This window comes from Parasteatoda tepidariorum, chromosome 5 (assembly GCF_982258835.1).
Source record: "Parasteatoda tepidariorum strain Cologne lab strain chromosome 5, Ptep-v5.0, whole genome shotgun sequence".
NCBI classification, from domain to species: Eukaryota; Metazoa; Arthropoda; class Arachnida; order Araneae; family Theridiidae; genus Parasteatoda; species Parasteatoda tepidariorum.
Window position 1 is genome coordinate 78,095,881 of NC_141759.1, and position 24,641 is coordinate 78,120,521.

The 24,641-nt window shown below is 27.8% G+C and overlaps 1 protein-coding gene across 8 annotated transcripts in view; it reads right to left on the reverse strand.

The window, feature by feature from the left end:
* Positions 1–24,641, reverse strand: part of LOC107443779 (uncharacterized) — a 90,551-nt gene that overhangs the window by 35,932 nt on the left and 29,978 nt on the right. Inside the window, exons 1-2 of one of the 8 annotated variants that reach the window (XM_087164337.1) lie at positions 12,562–12,832; positions 11,689–11,824 (exon numbers count right to left, since the gene is read on the reverse strand). The exons of 5 other annotated variants lie outside the window; for them this stretch is intronic. In XM_087164337.1, coding sequence (XP_087020463.1) covers positions 11,689–11,824; positions 12,562–12,714 — 289 coding nt within the window. In that variant the 5' untranslated portion in view covers positions 12,715–12,832. Of the gene's footprint in view, positions 1–400; positions 831–2,797; positions 2,991–8,444; positions 8,791–11,688; positions 11,825–12,561; positions 12,833–24,641 lie in introns of those variants that run through there. 2 more of the 8 variants (XM_043048348.3, XM_087164335.1) reach the window with 2 other exon arrangements.

Sequence of the window (24,641 nt, forward strand, 5' to 3'; positions counted from 1 at the left end):
AGTGAGAATTGATTGGATGGTTAGGATATAATGTATTTATGTGTCATATAATGTATTAATAAGGCTATGTATATAATGCTTTTTTTAGGTAATGGATTGTGTAATTTTAATAACGAAAATATAAACCAATGCAGAAATGATATAAGTTAGGTAAATTAGAAAAATATCGCAAAGTTTTCTTAAATATTGATAATTCTGACGTCATATTAAAATTCGTGCGGTTATCGAAGCTGGTGACCAGCTTCGATAACCGCACCGAGCTTGCTCAGTATAACCGATAAATACCTTTAATAGAAATATGCAATATGCGCATAGTAAGGTTCTAGTTTACAACATGATCACATAGATACATAAGATTAACTGATAGAATATTTATAGGATATTTATTTAGAATATTTACCTAGCAGAATAAGCAGGTGTTTTGACAATCCACGCCGTGTCCGTAGCATCAGAAAAGAACTTTTTAAAATTCTCGGCTTCCTCTCCTGATTGTAGAGCTGTTCTTAATACGATCTGGGTCGATGAAGATTTTTCGTTATCTATTACAGTAAATGGGTAATTGGCTACTATTTTGGAGAGAACGACTGTTTTAAAGTAGACTACTTCTTCCACAGCCATTGCAACGCAACTTTAATAGAACTCGTCACAAGACTAAATTGAAGGGAAAAGCTCCCATCTTATGCACCTTTTGGCGCGGGAGAGGGAATGAGCGCTTTGAAAACCGCCAAATGGTGGCGTCATACTTTATAGTGTGCAACCCTGTTTCGTTGGTGGTTTGGGGAGAGAGGAAAGCTGCAGCTTCATTTCTTATCACTGTCTCCCTCGCTTCTGCTGTGTGATAAGCCGCATTGAAAAATATTTAAAAAATAACCGAACTTATTTTGTATTCGCTTTGTAGAAATAAAACTCAAAAATTGGGTTGCTGAATTTATTACTATCGTTTCCACTTTTTTTTCTCCTAATTTCCTATTAATCCTAAAAGATTTCCCTCTTTTTGATAAAAGATTTCACATTTTAACAGCTTTTTTGTATTATGATCAAACTATTATATAATACAGTTATTTTTTAGCTGTTTTATTTTCATCATTTACAGTAATAATAGCTCCAAGGCCGTAGCCAGGATATTTTTTTCGGGGGGGGGGGAGACATGGTAAGAAGCAAGAACGGTTGCAGACATGCAAAGTAGGGGAAAAACATTGTAACAAATATTGTTTATTCTGTTGTTTGCAAAAGTTAAACTAGTAATAAAAAAATATTACATAATAATTATTTTTCAATTTATATTACATAATAATTATAATCAATTTGTAAACAAAGTTTACAAAGACATGCGACGGGGATTTGAAGAAAATGCTTCGATTACTTTTTTAGGACAAACCGGAATATCCCGAAATATGCTTAATAAAGTTAGTTAATAAAAGTTTTGATTTGAAAGTTTTTGTTTTTCTTTGTACTGAGAGGCTTAAAGTTTGAATCCAGAATTTCGGGGGGGGGGGGATTTGACCCGACGCCCCCCCCCCTGGCTACTTGCCTGAATAGCTCCTTCAGTAAAATTTCCTCGTTTACAGTAAAAATAGGATAATACAGGAGCTCTTTCGTCTTCTGGGTTAGGGTCAAAATTACAGGGCTACGAAAATGAACATTGATAATCGTAAACTCAGATTCGGATCGGCTGTTCAAAGACGGTTTTAAAATAAAATAAAATTCCTTTTTTTTTTGTTGACAATTACGAAACAGTGTCCATCATGCATGTCGCGTTCATCATACATAATTCAATATTCAAGTCCTGACGAATAAATTAAAACATAAAGAAAAAAATTTACTCATTTTTATATTAAATATCAAAATAAATGATAACACCTAATTTTATTTGAACAAAAAAAATTTTTTTTGACTAAAAACAATAGCAGTCTCAAGTTATTGTTTGGTTTAAGGGTATTTCAGTACATTTTTATGATTTTTATGAAATTAGCATCCAATATGTTGGAAAACGTTTGGTACAATTTTAAGACTTTTAAAATGATATTTTATAATTTTTTAGTTCGTATGCCTTTAAAAAGTAATGATCAATATCTAAATGTATCTTGGAGTCTTTAATTACTGTAAAAAAATTATTAGAAAGTAAAGAAATTTGATTCAAATCATTTTTGGACAATATATGGCTTATAAATATCTTATTATTGAAATCCAGTGAATTTTGTTTCATGAATAATAGGAGAAGATAAATACACTATAAATATATACAATATGCAAATAAAAAAAACTTATTGTTTTTATGTAATAATATAAAAATAATCTAATTTAATTAACCGAATTTTTAAAAAAATTTTTTATTGCATTAAAAAAATTAGGTCCTGTTTATGTACGCTGAAATGCTGAAGAAAAAGTGGAATTTTTTAACCCTCTGCAATTATGCAAAGTCAAAAGAAGCTTCTAATAGGCGAATGTAGTATCTCCGCCATTTTGCAGAAAACCGCAACTCTCTCTCTCCGTGCTTGCAATGAAGAAATACGAAATTTCTGTTCTTAAACGCCACTTTTTATTGAATAATATTTTAATATATTCTTGAAGATATTCACTATTTATACTTTTAATTTTTTTTCACTGAAAAAGCATATTTCATTTTGAAAAAAATTGTAAACATATTATTTATTATTGGAAAACAAGCCATGGAACAAGGAAAACAAGTCTGTTGATATATTTTCTGATTGAATATTTTACAACTCTGGTATTTGCGCAGAATCTTCCATAAATTTTCATATAATGCATTAACTCATACTTCTAACGTAATGCTTACCAATCTTAGCATTTAATGGAAAATCAACAAGTTGCCATTTAGTAATATTAGAATCCCTGAATGACGCACATTTAGAACGTTTGTTCGGTTTTGGTGGAAGTTGATGCCAAAAAACAGTAGGGATTGCTGTTTGTTTCAAAAGGCGCCTGTTATCGGCTCTGCGATTCTCAAATTGATCCTCCGTAAAATGTACCTATTTATAAAGATACAATAATGATTTGGAAATATTAAAAAAATAATAAATAAACATCGAATTTAAAATTTTAATAAAATTATTAGCAGGAAATATTTCACGCTGATTTTCAAAAATGAAGGTAATTACAAAATTAAAATGTTGAAAAAAACTTCTCTATAAAGTACAAGTAAATACAAATATCAAATACAAGTACATGCACAGCTAAGTTGAAAGGGGAAAAAACACAATGCTGAGAAAAACACAAGTATCACAAAACACAATACCTTTAATATACAGCCTATAATATAATTTGTTATTTAATATAAAAGTAATGTGTAACTCATGTATGTATTCGAAAAACAATTTGGAAAAATATTTAGTATTAAAATATACTGTATGTAGTACCTAATAAATATTTTGAATACTGCATCGATTGTTCTGAACAACTTTTGCAGTAAAATAATTTTTTAAAACCATAACGAAAAATTAAGATTAATATGTATTGTGGAGAACTGCAGTTAAACTGTTAGATATAATTAATAATTTTAGCGATTTTAAAACTAAGGCGTGAGTTAAACAGTCAATAATTGGTAAAGGAGAGTTTTGAAACGTTGGATAACAAAATATATGAGTTCAGGTTTGTTCAATAAATAATAAATATTTCATTAAAAAATCCAATCCATATTCTGAGTTACAATATATATACAATATATGATTTTACAATATATAAAATAATAAAGTATAAAGAAACTAAGAGTTTAAATAAGAATTACATCACTTTATTAATACAAAACAAATGAAATAAAATAAAAATATGACCACCGAAGCCGACGTCTTCAGGGGGTACCGGCCCCGGTAGCCATTAAAAACAAAACCATTTCTATTTGAGGGAGAAGCAAAAGCTTAAAATATCTCCCTCAGTACCCCGATGGTTTTGTATAGAGGTCCAGGAGACAAGATACATTCAAAAGAATAAACAAATTACGAAAAGAAAATCAATAAAAATCATCAGAAAATTAAAAACTCACAGTCACAGGTCAAGAATCAACTTCAAAAGCAGAGGAAAAGAAAACACTACAAACTGAAAAACAACGCCCCCTATAATAATGCGCAGTAAAAGTTTAAAAATGATATGAAAAGGTCAGGAGAAGGAGATACGTAGATAAATTAATAGAATGCTTAACTGGGGCTGCTCAGTTAAGACTGGAATTGCGCCCTGTTAAAAGAAAAAATATATAAAAACTTAAAAACCATCAATCATTTTTTTAATTAAAAAATTAACATTACAAAAATTAAAAGGAAAATCATTTTTACTCAAATTATTTAAAAAATTATCCACAGCTTCCCTAAAACTTTCAACATTATTACAAATTTTCTTAATCCTAACTAATTGCGAAAAAACAAGATTTTTGAATATTTTACCACACAAATTAGTTTTAAAGTTGCAGAAAAAAATAACATTAAAATTAAAGGCTTTTCTTTTATCAAACACACCAATTTTAATAAAATTGTTAACAATATCAATTTTAAAATCTAAATATTCAATATTAAAGCAATTTTCATTAGTTTTTTTCAGGACCAAATCACCAGGATAAATTGTATAAATAAAATTATAATCGTCACAATTAAACAAAATCAAATCATCAATATATCGGAAAGCATCAAGTACCCCATGTTCAAGAAATTTAGCCTCAAAAAAGTGCAAAAAAATGTTGGCAAAAGCCCCAGAAAAGGAATTACCTTGTGGAATTCCAATAATTTGTTTATAAAAATCTAAACCATTAAAAAGAACATTCTCAAAAAGATTAAACTTGTATAAATCTAACCAGTTAAACCTATCAATTTTTTCATCAAATAAATACTTGTCATAAATACCTTCACAAATCTCAATAATTTTTTCATGTGGTATGCTGGTATGCAAATTTTCAAAATCAAAAGTGTTAATGCTGGAAATATCATTACTTTTAATAAAATCCAAAACTTCAACATTACTTTCAATAATAATATTTTTCTCTTTTTTAATTTTAAGCAAAATAATTTTTAAAAAACAAAAAAACCTTTTACTAATATCAGAATTATAACTATTAGTACCACATGCTATAAACCTAAATTTAATCGGATTTTTATGAAATTTAACTATTGGAAATAAATATGGAAATGTAATCCTATTTAATTTAAATTTTAATTTTTTACTAAATGCAATAATTCTTTTTTCAATAACTTTTTTATCTTCTTTTAACTTTAAATAGGTATTATTTGCATTATATTCCCCAATAATCAATTTTTTAAAAAAATATTTACACATAATACAGAAATTATTTGAAGCTTTATCTACAACAGTAACAATGAATTTATCCTTAAGATTTTTAATTTTCCTAGATAAATCATAATCAATAAAAGTACCTTTAGGAAATGAACTAAAACTGGTATTAAATAAATTAAATCTAACCCTTTCAATAATTTTAGCTTTCCACTCAGAAAAACCTTCAACAGGCCAATGATATTTTCTGGTGTGTTTGATAAAAGAAAAGCCTTTAATTTTAATGTTATTTTTTTCTGCAACTTTAAAACTAATTTGTGTGGTAAAATATTCAAAAATCTTGTTTTTTCGCAATTAGTTAGGATTAAGAAAATTTGTAATAATGTTGAAAGTTTTAGGGAAGCTGTGGATAATTTTTTAAATAATTTGAGTAAAAATGATTTTCCTTTTAATTTTTGTAATGTTAATTTTTTAATTAAAAAAATGATTGATGGTTTTTAAGTTTTTATATATTTTTTCTTTTAACAGGGCGCAATTCCAGTCTTAACTGAGCAGCCCCAGTTAAGCATTCTATTAATTTATCTACGTATCTCCTTCTCCTGACCTTTTCATATCATTTTTAAACTTTTACTGCGCATTATTATAGGGGGCGTTGTTTTTCAGTTTGTAGTGTTTTCTTTTCCTCTGCTTTTGAAGTTGATTCTTGACCTGTGACTGTGAGTTTTTAATTTTCTGATGATTTTTATTGATTTTCTTTTCGTAATTTGTTTATTCTTTTGAATGTATCTTGTTTTTCCTGGACCTCTATACAAAACCATCGGGGTACTGAGGGAGATATTTTAAGCTTTTGCTTCTCCCTCAAATAGAAATGGTTTTGTTTTTAATGGCTACCGGGGCCGGTACCCCCTGAAGACGTCGGCTTCGGTGGTCATATTTTTATTTTATTTCATTTGTTTTGTATTGATACTTTTTTCTGAAATTTCTGCTGCTTCTTAGCGCGTTTTTTTCAAAGAAGTTTTATCCTTTTGATCTTAATTATTTGTGTTTTCTTTCAGTATCACTTTATTAAAACACAGCAATTTGAAATTTATTCAGCTGAAAAAAGATTTAATATGATACACAAGTTTACTTTTAATTCTGGCTACAGAAACTTAACTATTTAACTGCTATTTAAAAAATTTCTTTACGGAAAATTTAATTATTTACAATTGCGCGTTTCATATGAAAAAAAAATCTATCTATATATATATATATATATATATATATATTTCTCTTACACGGCGACAAAAAAAAGCCTCATTACAATTCCCCGAATGACAAAGCTAGAAAATCGACCAATGATTGCCGCTAAAAATGTCACATGCCAAATCTAGCTGAGGTGGCTCAACATATAGCGCTTTTAAAAACGGAAATAACCAGAGAGAGCATTCTCACAAAATATGATCTCTTCCGAAATTCACCTTATCAGCTGCGGCAATCTCATACTATTAAGCTAGGCAGAAGTGAGTAGTCTTTGTCGATAGATCTCTATTTTAGTATTTTGTCGAAAGAGCTTTTTTTCACGAATTTATATATTACGAACTTATATGACGATTTTTGATTTATATCACGAATTTATTTGTTTTATTTTTGTTATTAGTTATTCATTGAAAAATGAGTCTCAGTTGTGCTGTTACGCTTTAAGATTTTATACTATAGCACATTTCTAATAGGTTTAACGAATTATATGTCATTTATTTGAATTCAAATTTATTTTAATGACTTAGTATTTACTAAAAAGATGTAATTTTTTTTTTAAAAAAAAGTTTTTATATGGATTTGAATGATTGTTTTGAACTCTTAGGATTTTGTGCATTTGCAATGTACCAGTAGCGAGCGAAGCGAGCTTGGTTTGCGAAGCAAACCATATAAGATTGCGTAGCAAATTTCGGGGGTTGGCGAACGTTAGCGAGCAGGGAGCGCAGCCCAATAGTTAAACATATTTGCTCTAATTAACAAATAATATCACGAAAAATATGAAACAAATGAATAAATTAATTATAAAGTTTCGAACCGTTTAATAGCGAAATCGATGAATTCTGGTTTGTTCTGTATACTGTACGATTAGTTCTAGATAAATATTTTCTTAAAAACTCTAACTCGAATCCTAACAAATTTCTTTTGCATTCTTAATTTTACAGTAATATATGAAATATATAAAATCAGAAAGTATGAAGAAACTAAGAGTTTAAATGAAAATTAGATTATCTCTTTAAAACAATGCAAATTCAGTTGAAAAAGATTTAATATGTTACACTAGTTTACTTTTAATTATGGCTACAAAAGCTCAACTATTTAAAGGCTAAAAAATCTATTTTTAAAGATTTTTTTTAAGAGAATATGTTCAGATGCAATTTAATTTGCTGTACCCCTAATTAGAAAAAAAAAACGAAACATATTTACTCTACATAATTAATAAATAACATCATAAAAGTTTGAAACAAATTAATAAATAAATTATGGGGTTTTGAAGAATTTAACAAAAAAATAGATGAGTTTTGGTTTGTTCAAAAAATAATAAATCTGTCTTTAAAAAATTTTATTTTAATTCAGATTATTAAGTATTAAAATTTTTTTTTTGCACTTTCAATTTTACAATAATAAATGAAATATTTAAAATAATAAAATGTAAAAAACAATATTGGTACTTTAAATTTAATGCATGAGATAAAACAGTCAATAATTGGTAAATAGGAGTTTTGAAAGTTTTAATAACAAAATAGATGAGTTCTGGTTTGTTCAATAAGTAATAAATATTTCTTTTAAAAAAATCTTACTCGAATTCTAACTATTAAGTGAAACAAATTTCTTTTGCACTTTCAACTTTTCATTAATATATGAAATATTTAAAACAAGAAAAGATGAAAAAACTAAGAGTTCAAATAAGAATTAGATTACTTTATTAAAACATACCAATTTTAAATTTATTCAGTTGGAAAAGATTTAATATGTTACACTAGCTCTTTACTCTGGCAACAAAAACTGAACTATTTAAATGTTATTAATACCTATTTTTAACGATTTCTTAAGGAGAAATATATTTATATACAATTGAATTTGCTGCAACTATAATTTGAAAGGGGGGGGGGAAAGAGACCATATTTGCTCTACATAAGTAATAAATAATACCATGGAAAATTTGAAACAAATGAATAAATAAATTTTAAACTTACCTCACATAACCTGCTGTTTTCATTTGGATCCCAATTAGCTCTGCCAATTCTAAGCAGCCATATTTTTCTCCGTGCTTCATTCCGAGCTCCGACAGGCAAACGATATAATTTATATCCATGTTTAGTATTATTCGTACAACCAAATGCGCAACAGCCGGTCATTATTAATTTAACGATATGTATCAAATGAAATAAAGAAAAGCGATAATAGAAAACAGATCGATAGCGCGTTGTCACCTCACCATCCAAACTTTTACCCAAAATGGCGACTGTTTAACCATGTGATCGAAGACAGCCAATCTAAATCGAAAACGGCTGTGAGAGGTCACGGGAGAAAAAGATTGTCATTCTTTTGAGTTAGATCAAAGGGCTTTCTATGAGGGCTTTAGGAGGTAGTATGTGTGTGGAGCGAGGCTGATTTCGTATCTCTTTCTGCAACAAAGAATAAAATCTTGGTTTTAGTGTAATCTAACATAGCTGTTCCCAAACAGTGTTCCACGAAACCCAAGGGGTTCCGAGAGTTAACTTGTTCAATGAATGATTTTTAAAATCTCTATTTATAATTAGATAGAATTAATAATGCATTATTTATTTAATATTTCGGACCTCTTTAAAGTAAAATGCCAATGAAAAAATTTAAAATAATATTTGTCAAATAACAATATCTTGAATGGCTGCTAATTATGAAAAACTGCTTTAGTATATCATATCGTGCTATTCAAATAAAAATAAAATAACTAAATTCGTTATAAAGAAATATGTTACCTTGGTAAACATTTTCAACGTTTATAGTAGTTCTTTTAGCTTTCATTTCAACGAAAACCATAATTCGGTTTATTTATTTTATTTTCAATTTACGTGTTAACATCAGAAACAAATTTAAAACTAAATTAGATACAACTCTAGCAGTGCGGATTCAACTGTTGGGTATAAAACCTAATTTAAGACCACTAATGAACAAAACAATGAAAAAATTCCATTTTATAAATTTTTTCTAAATAAAGTAGTCTTTAATTGGTTAATACGCTCACAATTTTTCTTATTTACTTCATTTTACACCGTTTTTCTATACTTTATTATTTACCAAGTCAGGGTTCCGGCGAAAAAATTTTTTTATCATTTAATGTTCCATAGCCAAAAAAATCTGGAAAGCCCTAATGCATACCTGCCAATTCTTCCGGATTTTCTGGAAGATTTTATTTTCGTATTTAAAGTGGTAGTAAGAAAATACTATTTTTTCTTTTATAAACTTAATTTTTAGATGATTTTGATCACCACTATTCTTACAAAAATTAAGCACATATATTAATATGCGTTACTATCCTGGTTGTCAACTTAAGTTTTCTCAAATACTACGTATTTGTTTGCTTAAAATTGAAGTTTTAATTCCATTTTAATACCACTGGAAAAAATGAAAATGGGAAGGATTAAAAGTTGGCAGGTATGCTAATGTAACGCACGACTCCCTTTACTGAGATCTTTCCATTATAACGACCGATGCATGGAGTCATGCATACTAATCATTCCACAGATGCGATGTTATTTTAATACCCAGTAGAACATCCGAACTAAATTGTTCATTCCAATATAGCGAACAATTTTCCTTCATTCTAGAAAAATCATTTTAAAAAAGTGCTAAACATTTTTTATCAAACATTTATAATCGATGGATAGCAAAAGTCTACAGAAAATGATCTATATGAAAGAAGAAAAAGTGACAGGACCACTTATTATTATTCTAGGTGGTCCTGGGGGTAATCTAGGGTCAAAAAGATTATGATTTTCGTTGTTGGTCGTTATTGAGAAATAGAAGTGTATATTGCATATTCGTGAGGAAAACGTACTCTCAATTCATGACCTTAGTAAACATCTTTACAAAAAGTTCAATGAGTTCATCAATGATTTTTTTTTGAAACTGAATTTACTTTTGCCAGGAAACAGAGAAATAATTTAAAAATTAAACAACTTTTCTAAAAGTGATTCATTTGGGGAATGAATTTTTTTATTTACGCAGATGAAAAACATTAAAATCAAGAAATAAATCTCGATTTTAGCATTATTTTATAAACCAAAACAATGATGTAATGGATAAATTTTTCGAACGGTAAAATAATGGATAACAAATGCTTTCCATTTCTGAATAAAATAAATAAATAAACCGGGAATTTTCTCTGTAGTTAAAATTGCACCATTTTCACCATGGTAGCGTTAGATAGAAATGTGTAAAACGTATCCTAACAGTTATAAATTACTGTTACATACTCACAACAGAAAGTAGGTTATTATTCATTAAAAAGCATTCTTAAGTATGCAGGAAGAAACTATTCTATTTTATAACCGGAATTGCACGGCCAACCCAATTCTGAGTTCACAACTATCAAGGTAACCCACGAAAACCTCCCATGGTTAGCCCAACGCAACCATGGCAGGTTTACCACGACACAACCCTCTTAATCCTTAGTAGTCCAAGGCGGATCCTTATTGCGTCTTTTCAGAAAAGCTTCGATCGTATACTTTATATGAGTTAGTTTTTAATTAGAAACTTACCTTTCAAAAAATAAAATATTTTAAGCACTTTTCTTCTCTACTGAAAAGAATGAAATTTATCGAACATATACTAATATTCTGAGACAAATTATTTTAATTGTATTATCAATTGAAATAAAGATAATAAAAAAAGGTTTGCACTCTAATATACCTTTTGTAATTTATGTTAAGGAATGAGACAATATTATTCGGCAATTTATGTATATAAGCATTTATTATTAGTCTTTCATTTAAATATATACATAAATCGAACTATATATAATAATTAATTTTATCATTGAGTAAAATTTTTTATGAAAACGAATTTTCATTTTTTAAGACAGCTGATATAAAGTTATATCCTTAACCTTATTGAAATTTGAACACAATTTCAAATTAGTGTAGTTATAGTAAAATTATTTACAAGTTACTAGCTTTTCACAGCTGTCAAAAGTGATGAAGCAAGCAACAAAACTGTGTATTTCAAATAGAAATATATAAACAATGCAAGATTTCGTTTGAAATCTCTTCAGCTTATAAAAAAGATGACCACTTAAATATTAATTAATTAGTTTAGTCACACAAAATATTTTTCGAATAAACTCAAAAAGTATTATAATGCTACTTGTTTAAAAAGTTACAAATAAAAAACAGAAGTTGTATCAAAAATTGATTTCATATTATAATGTTGGAAAAAAAAACATATTCTCTGGACAACCTTCAAAAATGGTAGGAATGGCATCTTTTTTCAATTTAAATCGACTTAGGAGAATTGTTTTTCTTTCACCAGTCTTTGGGTCAGTTTTCACAGTTTCTTTAACTATTACATCCGACGAAAAATGTTTCTCACACACCTAAAAACAAGTATACATTTTAAGTATTTTGTTTATATTTTTAACTATTTCTTCAAAAAATATTATACTAAATACTTTATAGTTTTGATGTCATAAACTTTTTTACATATTTGACGTAAAAAAAAAAAAAAAAACTTTTAATGTTCTCACTCTTAAAATATTTTTAAACTCAACGAAAAACAATTTCAGAAAAATCAAAATATTTTTTGAAAGTCATATTTTACTCAATGAAATATGAGATTCAAATTAAATTTTCAATTACAATTTCTATTTTTTTTCCCCATAAAACCAAGACTACTAATGCACAACACCCAATGAAGTAAGAGATGCAAATTAAAATTTAAGTAAAACTTTAAATTTCAGTTGAAATTTTAAATTATCACTCTAAGGAAAAACAATATTAAAATACTTATAGAACTGTTGTAACAGAGGTTTGTGATTTTTTTGAATGATTTAAATTTTCTGTTTCATATTGTTTGAGTTTTATAGCCTGCATTATGTTTTCACATTTTGTCAAACTTTCTCACACAAAAATGTAATTAAAACAAATTTTAAAACTATGAAAAATTTGTACAATCTCATTTAAAATGCCTTCTAAATTTAATATATTTTTTTTTCCAAAAAAATTAATATAATTTGATTTAACTACATGAATGATTATTTTAAAAAAGAAATTGTTGATTTAATTCAACGAACCCCGATTTCAACAGAAATAAACAAAAAGTGAAAAAACTTACTCGAGAATTCTTAGTGATGATAAAATCCTTCCGTGAAAGTGCTTGTAGCCAACGTCTTTGCTGAGCTTCATCTTTGGGGAAATTAAATACGGTAACTTTTGGACCGTTAGCATAATTTCCTTTGCAGTTTACAGCACAGCAATGGTAAGGCATGACACATTAATATAAATTGCAAATATGTAATCCAACAGTAGCTATCATAAACTTGTAACTTCGCAAAAACGAATTAAAAATAACACAACACGTGGAAGGGGAAGAACGGGCGCCAAAGGGAATGACTGTAACGGAATTCCATTTCGCCAAAATCAAAGCTATGAATGACGCCAATGCTAACGGAAGAATGTGGCAGCCATTCAGGTCTACTTCGTTGGACTACTAACGGAGGATTTTTCATTTATGTTAACCCGTGCTGAGGCCTTCCTTATTCTAGGAGGTATTGATCCAACCCGGTCCTACCGATTTCTCCGCTTTAATTCGAACCTGGTTCATCTAGAATCGCTCTATCCTTAGAGCAACTCGAAAGAACCTATAAAAACATTGACGAAAGCAAAGTGTTTGTCAATGTCTTGGTTGGAGTATGTGATCTTTTAATGTTCATATTTAGTGTTTGTCACATTTCAATATCAAAATAATTAAAGTCATGGCTATGAATTAAAACATGAGGAAATAAATTTACTTATTTTTATTTTAAATATCAAAATAAATTATAACACCTGTTTTCATGTAAAAAAAATTTTTTTAAACAAGTTTCATGTTATCACTTATCGGTTTGTCAAAGCGCTCCAATAACCGTATTTCAGAATATTTTTGTGATTTTTCATGAAATTAGCTCCTTATGAACCAGAGTTCAATATATTGGACAAGGTTTAGTGCAATTTTATCACTTATAAAATTATATGTCATATTTTTTTTTCTGTTTGTATGCCTTAAAAAAGAGATTCACAATGTAAAAATGTCAGCAAAATGTAAAAATGTAAAATGTAATGATTCACAATGTAAAAATGTAATTGAAACTTAAACTCTTCGTTGAAGTTTCAATTACAATAAAAAATTATAAGAAAGGTGCGAACTTTGATTCAAAAGTCACTTTTTGTGAAGTTTTATGGAATTTAAATATATTTAGTATAAATCTAGTATAAATATATCTAGTATATTTTTGCTTCGTCGAGTAAAATATAAGGAAATAAAACTATAAAAATGTTCTACAATACGAAAAAAAAATCAAATTCATCAGTTTATGCAATAATTAAAAATAAACAATTATGTTTAATTGTTTGAATTTTAAAAGAACACATTTTATTGCATTAATGTATTTACTTTTTTCTAAGGTTTCTGTCATTACTTAAAGCTCAGGTCTCAGGAAAATATTCTAGTGGTATCTATGAAATTAACATTAACAAATGAAAAAAATAAAATAAAATTTAAAAAAACTCAACAAAAGATTTTTTTTTCTTTGATATCCTTCATTTTTGACAATAAATGTAAAAATCGCGTTTGCATTATTCATAGCTTAACAATGAATGATTCAAACTACCCAAGAAACTCCCTTAGTAACAAGCTGTTACCAAGAAAACACGAATCAGAATTAGATCTAGAAAGCTTTGGTAAAAACCAGTTTGTCAGCAAATGTGTTTTTTAATATTATTGTTAAGTTTTCTGATATACTCGTATCCTCCCCTTCTACTCTTTAAAAAAGTACCGCTTGTCATTTTCGATAGGCCTATTATCTTGTTCCAAACGATAACTTCCCATCAGACTTTTTTTTCCATTTTTTATTTATTCCGCTAGGATATTATAAACAAGTCGATAATCACCTGCACGCAGTTGTTAGAAAATTATTGTTTGCACATTTTATTGAATTTTTTAGGTTTCAGAAGAATTTTTTTTTCCTTCTAATACAGTGCTATTAGAATGAAAATTTGAAACATACATTCAAAACTCTAATTCACTGTGGATTGATATAATGATGTCATTTTTACGTACTCGAATTCAATCTTAATAGTTCGAGAGAGTGTACTTAAATGTGCTAATTAATTAGAGTAGACAATATTGTGATTTACGAACATACGAATATATTAAACGAAATTACGAACACATAAAAATATACTCTTTCTAAATAAACTCTTTTTTCGACGAATGACCACCCTAAATATAGGAGGTAGCCTAAATCTGGGAAATATGGTCCCAATAGTTTGGTCAAAGGAGCGCTCAAAATAATGTTATGTTATTAATGTTATTTTTACGTTTAAAAATGTTATTTTTATCTTTACTTTTTGCGTATATAGTAAATTAATGAAAAATTACGTGTTTTGTCATATAAAATGACATTCTTTATAATGATTTAAAAATTTGTATATCTTGCAATTGAAAATTTTTTCGACTCTTATAAATATTTCCACATTAAAAATAAAAAAAAAAATTAAAAAATTTATCTTCAACGCGAAATTATTTTCGTATAAAGGAATTAATAAATTTTTACAGCAAAATTTTTTCAGCTCGGTTAAAAAGTTCTCGGGATATTGCGAAATTAGCAAGTAGTAAAAACAACTTTAAGGGATCCAAACTTTCAACCGTTACACGAAATCTGATCAGCAGTTTTTACATTTTTTTAAAAACTATATTTTACTGTAAATTTTGAAATTAAGTTACAGTAAAAAGTAATGGCACTCTGAGTTTTAACCGTGAGACTCCAGGAATTTTTTTTTTTCTGCAGTGCTTTCTTAATCAAAATTTTTAACTTCGCTTACTGACAAATCACTCAAACTCAACAAATCAAAAAGCCAGTTTCACTATTTTATCTCTAATTTCAAAGCAAACGGGAAACTTAAAATCTAATATATATAATTCTCTTACGTGGCTCCCAAATTTTGGCTGTATTTCTTTTCCGCCGGTGGCAACGTTTGCTTTGTTTTGTTTCCGTTACTATTTCTCTTACACGGCGAATCGACCACTGATTGCCGCAAAAAATGTCACATGCCAAATCTAGATGAGGTGGCTCAACATATAGCGATACTTTTATTGATTTTGAGGTGGCTCAACATTGTCGATAGATCTCTATTTTAGTATTTTGTCGAAAGCTCTTTTTTTATATATTACGAATTTATTTGACGATTTTTGATTTAATAACAACAACAAATAGTCAATAATTTTAAACTCACTTTTTTTGGCCTCAACTTCGGAGGGAACTTCTGTATTTTTGAAAAACAATAAAGTAGGAACTGCAGTTTTCGTTTTCGTTAGCCAAGTGCCCCCAAACTTTTCTGTTTCAAAAGAACTTGGCACAAAATGCTTCGAGCAAATTTTTGAATGTTTTTTTAGTTTAAAGTTTTTAGAACACAGATTCAACCATAGTTTTCTCCTATTTTCATCCTTAGGAAAACTGCAACAAAAATTATAAATTTGTTTGCTTTTTTCGTCTAGCAAAAGTTTAAAAAAAGCCTGTAATAGAAAACTAATCACAAAAGTTATTTAATAAATCTTTAAAAATCGATTCTTAATTCGATATTCACTGAATTAATGAATAAAAAAAGGAGTAATTTTCGTTATTTTATTAATATCTGTGCGTTAAAATATCTGTCCCTACGTAATAAAATAACAATGATCGAAAAAAAAAGTTAATTGCAAAATTCCTTATAAATGTAGGACTTGATGCAAAATAATGATAAGCCACATTTTCAAATTGCTCAGGCGAACACTTATGGAAAAACTTACGGATTCCCAAGTAGGCAATAAGATAATTATGTGTATCGTGGCTGTTATCAAGAAGAAATCCCAGAAATTTATAAAGTAGCTATTTAGAAACAATACTAAGAAGCAGTCTGATATAAAAATGTCAACATTGGAAAAATTTTGCTTGAGACTACACTGCCTTAAATATTTCATTTGATGATTTTGAAATTTTGAGTCAAAAAAAGGTTAAGGGGTTAAATTTGGTGAAAATTTGCATTGGATATAGCATACACATTTTGTAGATTCGATTAACATAAAAATATTCTACGCTTGTAGCCATGGTAAATTATAAAAAGAAAAATTTAGAGATAAAAGAACAAATAATAATAGGAATAAATAATTGCAGGAAAAGAACAAATACTTGCAGGTTGCATAAAAATGAAAAATACAGTCAGGTTAAAAATATCATAAATTTTTAAAAAATAAGAGAGAAAGAAAAATAAATTATAGTTCACCCCTCTCAGATTAACAACGATTGGTACCATTAATCTTCATTAAAAAAGGAATGGCTGACGTTTAAAAAATAATTTCATAATGTCTGATATTAATATTATTGTTTCTGTTTTTTAAAAAAAGTTATAGTTCTAGACATAAAATTACGAATTTTGTAGGAACTATTCACAAAATATAAATATTCATAGGAAGTTTTATAAAAGTTTCTGTTGTACTTCTTCAGCAAGATTAAGAGAACTATTATGTGTAATATAACTTCTCGAATCCATAAAAGTTATACTATGCATCACGAGTTCATAAATAAAAATAATAAATATACAAACTATGGATCATAGTTTGTATATATACTCCAGTAATTTTACATGTATTTATTTTCAAAATTTAATTATTAGAAAAAAAATGAAAAAGAAATCGAAAATGGCGCGAATTGATAAGCCTTAAACATAGATTTAAAAAAAAAAGATGATAATTAAAAACAATTGCTTATTTATTTATTTTTTTAATAAGAAAAAATAAACATAAATCAATACCTGTGAAATGTTAGAGAACCGCCAGAGATAAACGTCTGCTTGCAGCCAATGGCAGAACAATTCATAGGCATTCTAAATATCTATGTTAATAAACAGACTTTAAAGAACTGCCAAATCGATACAAGAAGTTGCGTTTCTTAAAAGTTGAAAACGATTCCAAAAGATGAAGAAAAAAAAGCGTCATTTATAAAATCGTCTGCTCAGAATTTTTTTTTTATTTTTCTTACTTGAATAATTATTTTTAAGTTAGTACTAACACACTTTCTTGGCCTAGCAGCATAAGTTTGCAAGTTCTGCTAAATTTAAAAGAACAATTTAAATACTTTAAAAGCAGAAACAGTTTCAATGAGATTTTAAAATTCACAAAATATCAAACCATTTAAGATTGTTCTTTGATACCACTGTCGCCATTTGAACTATTATACAATTAACTGTAACTGTTGAAAGTTAGTAACAGTTAATAATGACTGTTAGGTAACGTTTCGCTTATTTTTAACCAGTGCCCTCTTTGTTAATTATGGAAATGGCGAAAAATAAGATAATATATAAAAGGAAAGTCACAGTTTTGTAAAAATAAAAATCGTTTGTGAAATAACTTTTCAATGGCTAAAAATTACTTTCATCCAAAGATGCATTGGTTAGGATCAGAAAAATTATGAAAAAATGTTAATTACAATAAGAAAATATCAATTAGTTTTTAATCGAAATAACAAACGTTTTGATATCGTTAATTTGTTATGCGCAAATTAGCATGGTAAGGTAATTTAAACATGGTACTATTATTTTTATTGATTCTCATTTTCCAAACTTATATTTCTTATAGAAAGACCAAACAAACAATAAGGGAAGAAAAGTGCTAAGACTCATTTTTAAAACATTTCTAAACTTGTTTCGAATAAAAATTAAAAAGCTGGAACGAGAGAACACCGAAAAGAACAAAAAAAAGTTTCTGTTTCTTGAGAACAGATCGAATTATATAAAATTCCATTTTTTTTTTCTTTTAGCATTATTGCATAAAATTTGAGGAACGTAAAAGTTATAATGTATAATTCTCAAAAACCTTTTTTTTTTTTTTTTTTTTTTTGAAAATTTTGCTACCAGTATGTTAGATTAAGTTGAATTTTCACAACAATTATCTGTCTCATTCGTTGAGATAGGTCTCAGACATATGAGTAGATACTGTTGCAGATTCTCTCCATAAATTCTGCTACCTGGGTGATTGGTATCATTAAAGTGATTCGAATAAAGCTTAGATTTGTGTAGATAGTGTTGCAGATTCACTCCATAAATTCTGCTACCTGGGTGATTGGTATCATTAAAGTGATTCAAATAAAGCTTAAATTTGTGTAGATAGCGTTGCAGATTCACTCCATAAATTCTGTTACCTAGGTGATTGGTATCATTAAAGTGATTCGAATAAAGCAAATTAATGTACTGGTGTCAGTACAGTGATTCAAATCAAGTGAATAATTTACTTAAGCAATAGGTATCAATGTGATTCGAATCAAGTGAATAATACTTAAGCAATTGGTATCAAAGTGATTCGAATCAAATAAATAAGTTTACTTGAGTAATTCGTATTATACGAATTACCTTCATTGGGTAATTTGAAACACCAAATATACGAATGAATTTATGTAGATGATGAAAAGAATTAAAGTTGAGAGAATGTTGAATCATATTTACTCGTTTACTTTGATTAAAAGCATTAGAGTTGTCAATGTCTATAGAGACTTGCAAATTTAGTTTTGTTCGAAACCAACAGAATTCGAAATTTGGGTTAAAAATTGTGCAACAGATTTGTGCCTCTAATTTGAATTAATTTATTCGAATTAATTCTAGTTATAGCATTAAATCTGCACCAAATGACTAACTGTGTGACTCGATACTTGTATACGTAGGGGAAGAAAAGAAAAAAAACTCATAAACCATTTCTAACTCACTCATGAGTGTCAATCATATATCTGGTATGAAACGCGATTGTTTTATAAGAATTCGAGAGATAAGGTGTGGCATAGGGATGGCAAGAAAAAAATTCTTTCAAAGCTTGATAAGATAGAAAAGAAAGTCACAACATCCTTCAGGGATACATATTCTGGGTTTTGAAATCGGCGTAACACTTGAAATCGCGCTAACCATCTGGTGCAAAAGAAAAAAGCATCCGGGATAATTTATTGGGAATTAGCACGTCATGTCAGTTTTGGTAGAGAAACTACTAATTCTATATGTTGAAATTATGTCTCTACTTACAGTCAAAAAATATCAATCTAAAAACGTATAAGTTTTAAGTAATAAGGGGTCAAAGTTCATGTATTCTCGAAAACCGAAATTCGATTTCAGAAAATTGCCAGAAATAATCGTCAATATAGACATTTTTTTTTTATAACTTAAATATTAATAATAATTTACGTCACAAAAAAGAATTCGATCAGATATTAAATTGATGTTAAAGTTATGCATATCAATAAAAAAAACGTCACTGTTATTTTCTAAAAATCAGAAGAAAAATAAATTTTAATAAAAAAAAACTTTTGATACTATTTGTTTATTACTTTTGTCAGTATTCAATTTATTTAACAATTTTTTAGAATAAAGAATAAATTATTTTTAATTAAAAGAACATTAATGTAGAGTTTTATAAGACAAGAGCCAAACACAAATATTACAGAGATGCCAACTGCTCCGGACCCGCTAAATTAATTAAAAAAACGGTAAATAACTACAAAGTAAATTTTGCAAATATTTGACTATTTTTGCTTGCTTTTTAAAAGGTATAGCATGACGTACTAAGTACTGTAAAGTGGTGAATTATATAAAGTCAAAGAATTATTTAGAAATAGTGGTGGATAAAAATCTACTAAATTGAATTTATTACACCGAGAATCACAATTGATAAACTACCACTTTAAAATATATATTTTCTATCCGGAGCAAGTTGGCATCATGGCATCTCTGATATTATTACATACTCAAAGTAAAGAAATTACAGGAGGTTTTCGTTACTTTTACAAGATACTAATATCAAACTTAGATTAAATTAGAACCATACTTAGTTTTAAATTAATTAAATCCTCCTTGGTTTTAAATTGATGTTAATATTACATCAATAAAAAGTAAAAAGTTAACGTCACTTTGTAATTTTCAAAAATTGAGAGAAATTTTTTTTGTACTAAAAAACCACTTTTCATATTTTTTAATTATTACTTTTGTCATTATCCAACTTATTTCGTAATTCTTCAAATAAACAATAAATGGGAAACTGGTATACTACGCCAAACACAAACGTTAACACCAACACGAAGTAACGAAATCAGACTTCCTTTTTCCTTTCACTTATTAGTTTAAAACTAGCATGAGGCAAACGTAAAAGGATATAAAAATCTTGAAGGACCCTAAAAAGAAACGGAAAAAAAAGAAGAAAAAAAAGAGTCAAATAAGAAGAACAAAAATTTTTGAAAGAAAAAGGAATGCGAATGTGTGACGATTTTGTATTTAAAACTGGAAAGAAAAATATCTATATACTTTTAAAAGTGATGAAAGCATATAAATTCTTTTAAAATAAGTTAATAATAAGTTTTAAAAAAATATGTAGGATGAAGAAAAAATAATAAAGCAATGCACCCATATATTGCTAACACTTCAATACAACCCAGAACCCAATAATTATTTATGAATAACTTTTTAATAAAATTAAAAACAAATACATACTATGAGAAAAGTGATTGCTACAAATTAAGCTGTTATCTGTTGGATACCAGTCTTTTCGTCCAACAGCCTTAGCCCAAACAGCTCGTCGTATGGGGTTCTTTGGGAACTTAAACATCTTAATACTTGACAATAAATTAGTTCTTCTTCGCATAGAACAGCCAGGAACTGAACAAGTACCACCGTTTTTAAAATTTGTCGGCATTTTTAACAGAAAAATCACAATACAGACAGCTTAGTTTTATCTGCGAATACAAGGGAAGAAAAGATGTCCTTTCAACCTTTAGCGGAAGTTATTTTCACCACATTAAGTCCTGCCATCTTCCGTCGAAAATATTTACTACTAAAATCAATAGTGCAAAACGGGAGATATTTGAAGAGAGCGTTGCTTGCTTACACACTAAAAGAAACGATTACAAAGAAAGGGATGAAGAATTTTTTTGACTTTTTTTTTCAGCCTTTATACTATTCCAACATATTGGATTTTATCAACAACACAAAAATAAACTACTTTAAATAAAATATTTGCTCTTCAAAATTTTAAATGCATTTCTTTTTTTACGGTTGTTGTTCTTTTCCATCATAAATTTATATTAATGAATGCCTCAAATATCGGAATACACATATTTTAATAGATTTACTTTATTTTCACTTTTATTGTTTTAATAATTTTTAGTATTTATATATTAATTACAATTAATAAGTAAAAGAGAAAAAACTATATAATTTAATTAACTACATAATTTAAAACTAAAAATTTCCTAACTTATTTTCAAATGGTAATAGCAAAGAAACTAATGTGAATGGAAAGTATAAACAATTTTATTTAAAAAGAAAATGTTTTAAAAAATTCTTGTATTTAAGTATAATATTTTAAGTTAATCAGAAATTTTGAAAATCGATTTTTTAAATTTGATAACTTAAAAAAAAAAAGTAAACACAGGTTATACTGAAGATTTTTAAGCTACTCATTAAATAGTACTATATTATTTTTAAAAATTCGTTAAATTATTTTTCTTTTTTACTACATGTTTATTAACTCGCTTTCGTGTATGTAAGAAGGGAATCTTTTAATCGAAATTTCGACCATTTTCTGACTAGCTTGAGCTCTCAAATATTTACAGAAGCTCCGCACCCGACGACTAGGCAAATTTCAATCGTTTTCTAACAAACTTTATCGGCCTTTACTCTCGCCTTAGGCAATTTATCACTATCAGGCTGAAGTGCTCTAACTTCAATCTGAGTTCGATGCCTGATACAAATTCTGATTACAATTGCTTTTTAATTGCTCCATTTTATCACCAATTGTTTTATTTCGTTGACAAAAACATAAACAAGATAACAGTCACAAAGTTAAAAAGAAAAGAAATAAATTAAAATAAAAATTTTAAGAACAAAATTTTTTTTCAACTAAAATAAAAATGAGGGAAAAAATTAGTTTTGTTATTAACGTTTAAAGAAAGGGACGCAACTTTTTTTTTTTTTTTTTTTCTTCTTTTTCTTTTTTTTTGCCTGTTTAGCGTTATAGCCTTTTTTTTCTAGCGAAATCAACTTTTTTTTTAATACTTATTTCCTTTTTTATATGCTACTTAAAAAAGGTAGTTTTTTCAGTTTTTACTTTTTTTCATCAGTTAGTAAATTTATAGGTCTACATAAATTTTATTGGCCCCAGTTAAAGCACCTATTCACATTTACTGTAATAAAATATTTACGTAAAATTTTTAAATATAGATTAATCGATAAAAGGTTATGCCAGTTTTATCACGATATATTTATACAAGAATCGAGTTCATTAGAATGTATCACTAATAAGATCTAATTTATTAAAACAATAGTGATTTTGATCTTAACTGATACCTTATATTGTAATTTATGGTCAAGGTTAAAATGAAAACTATTTTAAGTGCCTTAATCCGTGGTTAAAATTATACACCTTATCTGTAGGCTTAGTTTCGCGTTGATTATAACGTCATAGCCTTTTGCAATAAAGGTCATGTACGTGGAATATTGAGAGAAATAAACAACGTGCTTAAAATCACGTTTGCATTCTTTGTTGATATAAATCGTTTGGTGAGCTCCCAGATGACGTCTTTAGATGACGCTTTATCGTAAATATTTCATTTAACGTTTAAACGCTAAAAGAATGTAACGGATTTTAAATTTAAAAATACGTTAAGTTATAGACTGTAGTACTGTAAAAAATTTCCTTCGCATTTCGACTTTGAATTTTTGGCGAGATATGGTTTTTATCGGTTAGGTCATATTTATCGTTTGCAAATCTCAAAACGGATTCTTACGTACTTCACGATTACAATGCTTGAATAATCGATTATAATGAGAACTTAAGGACAAAGAATTTATTTTATCACATGAAATAATTAAAGTTCAAGCAAGCAAAGTTCTTCAAGCGACTTTTTCGAAAATTCTTCATCGTCTGATTTATGCTTTTTAAATTTCAATTCTATTTCAATAAAATAAAATATATATATTAATGTTTAAATATCGTCAATATGACAAACAACTCAAATTTGAATTGCTTGACAATTTAACCACTTTTATATTGCTGTGATAAGTTCTCATGCACAAGTATAGATAAAATCTACATCCCTTACTTCAATATAAAAACTAAAGAAATGATGAAAACGAAATAAGTTATTTCAAATATACGTATCATATTTTGAGATATTTTATAGGGGAAAAAATAATTGTAAAATAGAAATGCATTAAATGTTTGAATTGTAAAAAGCAAACAAATCTCGTATCATGTGCAAATATTAAATAAAAGCGTTTTCTTTTTTTAATGAAATTTCCATTATATAAATTTTTAATGATCATATAAACCATAGATTCTCAACCTTTTTAACGTTACCACCCCCTTAAGGTGCAAAAAACTTTTCAACGCCCCCCTTCGTGAAAATGCAATTGTTTAGAGCATGGGGACGGAGGGAGGTGTGCTGAATTATAAGCAAAATCTTAATTTCTTTACGCTTTAAATTTGTTTGGTCTCTTTAAAAAATATAATGTGCTCATTAACTCGATAATTTTCTCGTAGCAGGTAATCGCAGTCTTTTTTGTTATAATAAAAATAAATACGTTTAATGAAAAAAATACTACAAAGAAACCTATGCTTTAAAAAATTATTTATTCGCTATTAGATAATTAAAAAAACAACCAAAATGATTTTTAACACTAAAAAGTAGTATCAGCGAAACATTCAAGTAACTATGTTAGTGGGATGATTGTACTTAATGGTTCAGAACCAATTTTTTAACGGTCGGCTCAATACTTTCAGTGAGATGAAAACGCTAATCCCCTCGTTGCACAATTTTGAGTCGATTTCTCCTTTTTGTTATAAGATCTTTAACATCATTGATTCCACGTTCGACAAGCTAGGGGGAAGGGGATGCAATTAAAAAATGTTTAATGATAGTCTACAGTCCAGGATAGAGACGACTGATGTTACCTTTAAGCAAAAATTCTGTGAGACGATCATCATTTCAAAGTTTACTTAGTTAAAAGTTCAACCAATTCCTCGTAAATCTGAACCTCTGCTGTTTCAATATTCACAAAAGGGTTCAGAACCCATAAACCCATTGAGGCACTTCTAGGGAACAAAACATCTTTAAAACGGTCAGAAAAGTTCATGTGCAAAGAGTCAAAGTG